General features: G+C 33.9%; 1 protein-coding gene across 1 annotated transcript; it reads left to right on the forward strand.

Annotated features, from left to right (window-relative positions):
- Positions 1–3,305: 3,305 nt before the first annotated feature.
- On the forward strand, positions 3,306–5,009 carry LOC11438729 (histone-lysine N-methyltransferase family member SUVH9). Its single transcript, XM_003619161.2, has one exon. The coding sequence runs from the start codon at positions 3,306–3,308 to the stop codon at positions 5,007–5,009; it is 1,704 nt and encodes a 567-aa protein (XP_003619209.2).
- The last annotated feature ends 5,071 nt before the right edge of the window (positions 5,010–10,080 follow it).

Below are 10,080 nucleotides of genomic sequence, written 5' to 3' on the forward strand. Positions count from 1 at the left end.
GGTTGTGTCTGTATTTTTGCACAGAATCTTCATATTTTTGGCCCGAATCAACTCCAAATCTCCTTTCTTTTGCTCCGAGACTCAATCTTTGAACTATTTGTTCCTGAAATTAAATAACTTGCAATTGAAGTAAAATAGTTCTAAAAAGGAAATAAAAACATATAAGATCTAAATAAAATAGACTCAAATAATCTATTAAAAACACTAAATAATGACTCGTCAAACTCCCCCATACTTGACAAAAACTTTATGTCATATTTCACAATAAAAACAAGCTGCTTTACATGCCTTTCACAATTAAAACAAAACAAAAAATTTAAATTCAAGGGAGTTTGGAACACTAAGACACTTAACTAAACAAGACAAGACACTTTATTGGCTCCCCCCATCCTTGGGTTAAGCATTGTCCATAACAATTCGAAATAGAAAGAAAATTTCCTTCGTTTGGTGGTCGTCTAATTCTCTTGGCATATTTCATGTCATCCCTTCCGGTTTACTTTCTTTTGTTCTTCAAGGCCCCCACATGTATAATTTCTTCTATCGAATCATTATTTAATTTTGTTTTTGGGGTGGTGGTGAGGATATTAGCAAAAAAATAGCTTGGGTTGAATGGAATTCCGTCTGTTTACCGATGGAAGAGGGTGGGTTAGGCGTCAGAAGGTTGATGAAATTTAATATAGCTTTGTTAGGGAAGTGGTGTTGGCGTATGTTGGTTGATAAGGAGGGGGCGCGGTATGAAGAGGAGGGAAGGGGGGATAGTTCAGTGTGATGGCGGATATTGTCTGTCATTCGAAGTGGTGTCGGGTTAGGGGTGGGGGGTGGATCGAGGTTGACGTTCGTAGGGTGGTTGGTGGAGGGAGTATCGCCTACTTTTGGTTGGATAATTGGATGGGGGAAGTACCTTTACGAGTTCGATTTTCCCACCTATTTGATCTGTATGAAAATAAAGGGGTGACGGTGAGGGAGATGGAAAAGAGAGGGTGGGTGGATCTAGGTGGTGCATGAGAGTGGAGGAGGCGCTTTTTGCCTTGAGAAGATGAGTCTGTTACGGAGTGATCGTCCTTGTTGTGTCATATTATTTTGCAGGATCATGTTCTTGATAGGTGGCGGTGAATTTTTTATCATATTAACTGTTACTCTGTTAAGGGGACTTATCAATATCTTTCGCTGCCTGACACACCTTTGGGGTGCGACCTTTATGACGAAGCGTGAGTGAAGAAAGTTCCGTTAAAGGTTTTTTGTGTTTGTTTGGAAACTCGTTCGTAATAGACTTCCAACCATAGACAATCATCTCCGTTGGAGAGTTCTTCATCATGACGACACAATTTGCATAGGAGGGTGCGGCTGTCAGGAGACTATGTCTCATCTTCTTTTCCGCTGCGACATCTTTGGTAACTTATGGCACCGTATATTTCAATGGCTCGGTATTTCATTCAAATCTCCAGACTTGATTCGCGATCATCTTCATCAGTGTGGCCATATGGCAGGGTTACTGCGATTTAAACATTCTTTCCTGAAAGTGATCTCGCATGCTTGAGTTTGAATTGTTTGGAAGGAAAGAAATAACAGGATTTTTAAAAACAAAGCTCAGGATTTGGTTCACTTATTAGACAATGTAAAGTTTATGTCTTTTTCTTGGTTAAAAGCTAATATGCTGACTTCTGCTTTCAGTTATAATGACTGGTTGCGGCACCCTTTACTATGTATGGGTGTTATGGAATAGCTTTCATCATGTTATTTTTTCGTTGCGTATTTTTTTGAGCAATTTATTATATTCCATTTTGGCTTCTTAAAAAAAAGAATAATTTTTTTTTTTTTTTTTTTTATGTCAAAACGAACTACTAACGTGCATATACATATACATGTATATATATATATATATATATATATATATATATATATATATATATATATATATATATATATAATAATAAACTTCTTTCACTTTTATTTATTTATTTATTAATCGTATATATTTAGATGAAATAAAATTGACCAAATTTATAAACTATGGAATAAAATACAAAATATTTTATATTTTTTTGTGGTGGTCGGGGTTTGAACCTCGGACCTTGCATATATTATGCATTGTACTTATCAGCTGAGCTAAGCTCACAGGGATTTCAAAATAATTTATATCAAATACATACAAAAAAATTATTAGCAAGCTTGCTTTTTTTAATTATAATAGAAATCGTAAAATATTATTAAAATTTATCAATAAAAAATCAGGATTAGAGACGAACTCAGGATTAAGTGTCAACTAAAAATCAGGTGGGTAACACAAAAATTAAAATCACACTAAATAAAAGTTAAAATATGATTAAATTGATTTACAAATTTCTGTGTTGTGAATCGTGATTTTGTCGTTTATGTTAATTATCTGAAATAGAATCAATAAATTTGTTAAAAATTTAATTTACATAATTAATATTTTAATATACTAAAAAATTTGTAAACAAAAAGGAATATTATATCATTTTTGTTTAACAAGTAAGACACGTTTTTTAATGGTTGTGAGCCAATAGAATATCCCTATAAATAGCTAAAAGAACAATAGAATATCCCTATAAATATATAAATTGCTCCATTCTATAAATAAGACAATATTTATTTTGGGCCCTAAATAAGGCTATATTACACGGTTGTTTCTAGAAAGAATCGTCACACGGTTTTAAATAAATAGTTTTGTCAGTATATGGAAACTTTGTATCAATGACATGTTAATCAACAAATACACTTATTTAGAAAAATTCCAAATAAAAAATGTTTGGACACCAAAACACAAAATAGAAAATAGAAAATAGAAAATTATTAAATAATATTAAATGATATGAAGAATATATCATTTCATTAAATAATATACCTCATTTAAATAACCGCGTCCATTCATAATAAAAACTAAATCAGTATATTCTAATTTGATTCCTTCTTATCACATTCTGACAATAATAACTGTCATCATCGTTCACTCGAGTGCAAGTGTTTTCACTATATAAGCATAAACACTTATATGTGTACACCTCATATTTTTAACCACTCATTCAACAGTTTTAATCATATCATCAATCTAATGCATCATCCTTTTTATCTCTTTCTCTAATCTCATATTTAAACATCCTTGACTTTTCTACACCTATTCAACACCTTATTTTTCCTCTATCCTGTCTCTTCTTATCACTTAACCAGTCACATCTCTCTTTTATTTATTTCTCTTTAGGGAAAAGATTGAGTGTTTAGTGTGTAAAAATTACTTTTCAAAGCAAAAAATACAAAAAAAAAACAAAAAATACAGTAATAACAACATGAATTTTCAAGATCCAAACCCTTCCATATCACGCACCATCGTTCCAATTCCCAACGAGTTACAAAATTACGACAACAACACTCTGACGGGAAAAGATTCAAAATCTAAGCAGAAGCTTAGAGGGCAGAACAAGGAGCTTGTTCACACTGTGATGGATGCGGATCACCGTCCGTATCGTGAGATGGTCCGGAGAACAAGAATTTTGTTTGATTCGATTCGTGTGTCAGGTTTGCTAGAAGAAGAGAATAATCGTAAGAACAAAAAGAATTTGAAAGCTTCTTCTTTGGTAAACCAGACAGAAGAAGTGAATAATAGTAGGGTCCGAAATGACTTGATTGCTGCTACTCTGATGAAAGATCATGGTATGTATTTGTATCATGATGTGAAAATTATTGGTACAGTTCCTGGTGTTTCTATTGGTGATATTTTTCTCTATAGAAGCGAAATGTGTGTGATTGGCTTACATGGTCAACCACAAGCTGGGATTGATTATTTACATGCTAGTATGAGTTCTAATGGCCAACCCATTGCTACTAGTGTGGTTGTGTCTGATGGATATAATGATGATGATCAAGGAGACTCTATTATCTACTCTGGACATGGTGATATGAAGCAGGATCAGAAGTTGGAACGAGGCAACCTTGCTATGGTGACAAGTATGCAATATGAGATTGATGTCAGGGTTATTCGAGGTTTTCGATATGAAGGTGCTACTTCTACTACTAGTAGTAAGGTTTTTGTTTATGATGGCTTGTATAAGATAATTGAATTTTGGTTTGAAAAAGGTATATCTGGGTTTGGTGTTTATAAGTTTATGTTATCAAGGGTTCAAGGTCAACCTAAGATGGGTAGTATGATCCTTAAGGAAGCTAGTATGCTTATGAGAGGCCATTTATGTGATAATCATATGTGTGTCCTTTCTGATGATATTTCCAATGGGAAGGAGAATATTGGTGTGAGGCTATATAATGACATTGATAGTGATCTCTATCCTATGCAATTTGAGTATCTCCCGAAAGCGGCATTTCCAATGTTCTTGCTTCCTCAAAGTATGACGACGAGGAAAAAGATGAGGGTGATAGAGTGTTCTGAATGCGTTGATGGATGTGTTTCTTCAATCATGAATGGCAACACTACCCCTTATAGTAAAAGTGGGATTCTTTTGAAAGGGAGGTCGTTAATTTATGAATGCGGTCCTTTTTGTAGCTGTCCTTCGCATTGCAGAAACCGTGTGACACAAAAAGGTATTAAATATAGGTTGGAAGTGTTTAGATCTAATGAAACTAGTTGGGGAGTTAGGTCTTTGGACCCTATTCTAGCTGGAACTTTTATATGTGAGTTCACCGGACTTGTTTTGACTAGGGAGCAAGCGGAAATTTTGACCATGGATGGTGAACATAACTCTTTGATTATATATCCAAATCGATTTTTGAATAGGTCTACTCAAGAATGGGGAGATTTGTCGATGATTGATGCTAATCATGTGCATCCTGCATATCCTACTTTAGATTTTGCATTGGATGTATCAATGATGAGGAATGTTGCCAGCTATATTAGTCATAGCCCAACTCCAAATGTGTTTGTTCAATTAGTTCTCTTTGATCATGGTAATTGGATGTTTCCGCATCTTATGGTATTTGCAATGGAAAACATCCCTCCAATGAGAGAGCTTAGTCTTGATCATGGGGTAGAAGCTAGGTAGAGCTTTTTTGATGTTTTTTTTAAAGCTAATTCATAGACTTTATGTTATGATGATGAAGCTGAGTTTTCATTAGCTTATTTATGTGTACCATTGTCTTCAATGTGATTTCATTGTACTTTTTTTTCTTCATGTTTTGTGCAATCTTCATTGTAATATGAGTTACAAACCAACATATTATTATTCATTGCAAAATGTTGGGTAGTACGACAATTGTTTCGTTATTTTTAAGAAAATTGGTTATTTGGAAATTTTATTTATTATTCTGTAAACTTTTCACTTTATTACCATTGAATAATTAGGCAACAATAAGAGCACCACTATTGCAAAATGCATACCTTTTTCCATAACCGTGCTTCTGTTTGAAAATGTTATTTTCCTTTGCTTTTGGATAAAATTTTATTTATTTATTGATATTTATGTTTCAATACAATTCATTCAAATCCAACGACGGTAAAATTATCATCAACGGTTATTTTTTATAGTCATTTCATCATAATTTATCATTAACATCTAGGTTAAATCTATTCCTCAAAAAAATCTAGGTTAAATCTAAATTATTTATATTATCTCTTTTTAAATTTTTTAATACATATTTTTTTTCCTATGAACCGCAATTACCATAACCATTGGTACAATTTGATACAAAATGGTGTTAGTCGACCAATACCATATCAACATAGGGTCTTCGGATTGGAAATTATATGTTGTGATTGAAACACACAATCTTAAGATTATTTTTATTATGTTGTTAAAACATTTTATCAAAAGCAAATACAAATTCATCCAATACATCTATTTTTTCACCGCTAGACTTGGTTTTTTGAGTATTTATGTTTTAGATAGATAGTCAACTACTAGTAGTCTTGTCAAAAAAAAACTACCAAATGTTCTTCAATTACGCAATTGTATTGTTGAAGATGAAGATTATTCAATTAAGATCATACAACTTATTATGTTTGACTCAAAAGTGTCTAAATCATATATTGTTATCATGGAAATTTTTCAACAGATACTTGCAACCCCTCCCATGAATTATGATCATGTGAAAGTGTTGGAACAAAATGAGTTTAACAATGTTTTTTTGAGTTTTGATGATAACAAGGTATTAAAATTCAATTGAATATGCTAATATTTGTTCAAGTGTGCAGGGTCATAGATTAAAATTTATAAGTCTTAAAACAAAGTATTGGTTCTGGAAGAACAAGTTAGAACAAAGGAATTTTCAAGAGAAGCTTATTTGCAAGTCAGAGTCTGAAGAAATTAAAGTCTGAAGACCATCATAAGCTGACTGTCAGAGTCTGAAGTTCATCAGAGTCTGAAATGAAGAACTTGAAGTTATTTAAATGGATATATTTGAAGACACAAACATGCAGAAGGAATAAGAAGATTGATGCAACAATTATTTCTGATGAATTAGAAGGCATTGGCTGCTTATCCAAAGAGAAAGGACACTGAAGAACAATAGTACAATTGTACAAGCACTACTCCAACATTTCCTGTGCATAGTACAAGCTACAACTGTGTCTCTGCTGGTTAATTCTCCATACAAGGAATGGTTTTCAAATTATTCCCTCCTATGACATTAACCATGCATATCAAGCAACAAATCAATGATGATTGATCAAGCTTCTACAACGAATCTTTGATGTGTTGGCACCTCTACAACATCTCTTTCATACCTCTATATAAAGGAATGAAGACTTGAAGATTAGAAGTGACTCTACAACATTTTAAACAGTGTCAAGACTCTGCTGAAATTATTGTGCATCAAACACTTAAAATTTCTTAACAACTTTCATATCTTAAAAGTTCTAGAGTCTTAAGAGTCTGAATTGTTTTGTATTGTGAACACCATTGATTGTATAGCAAGTGTTCAAACCAAACTTATTTCTTTGTAATTTGTTTGTTTAGAAGTCTCTTGCTTTTGTGCTTGAGCATAGGAAATCTCTAGATTGTATGCTTGAGTATTTGAAGTCTCTTGCTTTGTGGGCTTGAGCATTTGTAATCAGATTGGATTATAGTGAAAATCTCCTTGGAAGTGCAAGGGGACTGGACTACTTCCGGATTGTGGAAGGAACCAAGATAATTGTTTTGTGTCTTTCTCTCTTATCTTTTTATATCCGCTGCTATTAGACTCTGAACATTGCTCCAGACTTTGAACTCTATCAGACTTTGGACTTAGTTTAAAAAGAAGATAAAGATAACACAATTCAACCCCCTCCCCCCCTCTTTCTTGTGTTTTTCTCACCTTCAAATAGATGTTGTAGTTACTCCACTTAAAGCTATGTGATTCTTTTATCATTTAAAGATCAAAGAATTAGACAATGAAAATAAGCAAACATGATAATAATCGAACATGAGATCGTGTAAGATATGACTACAAATGGATATATATGAATTGTGTGTGATACATTAACATATGCTAAATTTGTTATAGAATTGTTTATGCTATATTAATGCCTTGAACAAAAAAATCAATTCAAGCCTGGAGTGATTCTATTCGTTCGTACTTCATACTATCTTTGATATATAAATTGATTTACTATCTTTTATGTGATGTCATTATCTTGTAAACTATTAAATGTGAAAATTAATTTACATATGTTTAAGGGACAAAAATAACACATTGATTTATTGAAGAGACATCTTCTAAGTGTGATAAAGGGGCAAATACAATGTTCTAATCTACTTAAGTGCTATAAATATTTATTTTGTTTAGTATTGCATGAGCTTTATACACTATAAATCGATCATACTATATTTGTTATAAGCAATGAGAAAAAATAATATGGCTAAAACTCTTAAGTTTGTTTATGGTTTAGTTTTATTTCTTTACCTATTTCTTATTGAAAAGGGGGTTGATGGTAAAACATTTTTAATGGCAGAATATATTAAATGTGATACTGATGCTGATTGTCCTATAGTAATTCATCACAGCTTTTATAAGTGCATTGACAACCTATGCAAACGTTTTAGAAGGCAGAAACATCTTGTGTGAGTGTCAACCCTAAGAGAGTACAAAAATCTCATTCAGGGAAGATTTAGTTATGGCTGGAAGATGTTGGCGTCCAATAATTATATTTTTTATTTATTTTTCATCTCGTATTTTCACGGATCGTGTAATTATAGTTTTGTACTTTAAGATGTTGGTAATCAAATGAGCGCTAAAATTTGTTGATAGTAATACTGAATTCTTCTCTATTTTGGATGTATCACACTATAGCCTCCAATTAAGGCTTTTAACTAATTTTTTACGATATAATTAGAGTATCTATGATATTTAAGTTGAACAATTCTTTTTCAGACTTAACTTACCTCTTAACCGAACTTCATATTACTTGAGCCTCTTTTCCCTAGAATACAAATGTTTAAAAAAAAGAAGTAATATAACCCAAAATACAACCATATCACTTAAAGGGGCATAAACCAAGTTGAATGAAGTCTATTTATATAAGGAAAAAAATTCCAAGTTTAAATTTAAATTTTGTTTCCCTATTTACTTTAGGGGCCGCTTCTGTCCTCCACGACATTCCATATTTTTCTAAACCTTTCATTAGCGGCGGCATATGTTCACCACAAAATTCAATGTTGAACATCATGTAGAGTAGCATCATGTTGCACACGGGGAACATATTTGTCTATGTTTTAGGCATGTGAAATATTAAAAGTTGTTATGAATCGGTCAGAAGACCAATTCCATGCTGACATATTATCTAACTTACACCGCCTTAAGACTCTGCGCTAGAAGGAACACGCCAGATTTGATGAACGACATCACATATGAGCACGTCCCCGCACAAGGAGCACGCTACACGTGTCTTCTAATTGTCCCTAATCACATGCCGTAAAATCTGGATGCGGTTATTTCCAACATGCACCTATATAAGGGTGACTTAGCTTCACTCTCAAGGTATGATTCACTTTTCACAACACTTTCTACACACTTTTTCTCAGTTTCATTATTGACTTGAGAGTTCGAGTGATAACTTGCTTGCAGGCACCTTCTCTTCCAGAATGAAGACTCATCACCACCATATTGGAAACCATCACTGTCACACCGGAGTACTTTCCGCCATTGTTGCAAGAAGGAGGGAATCATTCGCTAACCGCCACGATATACCGATCGTCCACCGTAACACTTTTCTGTTATGCGCCCATCCGGCGTAATCGTTTTCAATTCCACGTTCCTCAACCATAACGGTTGACAGTTACTTCTCCGTTCTACGCAGTAATGGCCTGAACTCGTAGGAGAACCACCACGAGTCGCTCCTCCACCGCAGAAGAATCACGTCATGCTATTCAAATCCTCCAAGATCGAACAGTTCTAATTCTCGAACTGTAGAATACAAAAGGAAATGACAACAATAATTTCCCTGACGTTGCGATTGACGCACATCCTTCCACAACAATGAACATAACACTCCTTCCTCCACCTTCTCTGCACACGGAGGACGTCCCTCTGCCTCCGTCGCTTCTTACAGTTGTTCCACCTCCTAAAACAAACGAAATCTTGACAAATCTGGTGAACTTTCTCCAACAACAAAATAATAGGCTCGAACGTGTGGAAAAGAATAAAGAGAATATTCTGACGGAGGTTTCCACACAAATCGAAGAACCTTAATAAAACAAACGCCATGCAACATCATTGGCGGTAGGCGACGCTGCCTCCATTCTGACGAACCGTCGAAAAGGCGTCAAGAAGCCTCCCAATGACTCAGAAAGAGGAAGTAGCAGTGTGTTTCGTCATCGTTCTTGTCACGGTAAACCTTCGGACCTCCATGGAGGGCCATCACTGGAAGTACTGCAACTGACCTTTCACCAGGAGGATAGTATAATATCTTATCCCACGCATTTTTGCAAAATCGCCCAAACTAAATGAATTTGCGATGATTATTGTTCAAACATGATTTTCATTATTTGTTGGATGATTGGGTACGTTTGTATATTGATGTGTTATGAATTTTTGTTGTTAATTGTGAAGTTTGATTTGAATTGAGAAGTTATGGAGCTTTTGGTGAAAAATGAGTGTGGTGATGAAAACTTGATGATTGGATGTTATGAATTCATATTT

The sequence above is a fragment of the Medicago truncatula genome, chromosome 6 (genome assembly GCF_003473485.1).
Source record: "Medicago truncatula cultivar Jemalong A17 chromosome 6, MtrunA17r5.0-ANR, whole genome shotgun sequence".
Taxonomy (NCBI): Eukaryota; Viridiplantae; Streptophyta; class Magnoliopsida; order Fabales; family Fabaceae; genus Medicago; species Medicago truncatula.

What these genes read in the sequence shown, in the direction of transcription:
- LOC11438729 (XM_003619161.2), top strand. Translation starts at nt 3,306, where the DNA reads ATGAATTTTCAAGATCCAAACCCTTCCATATCACGCACCATCGTTCCA.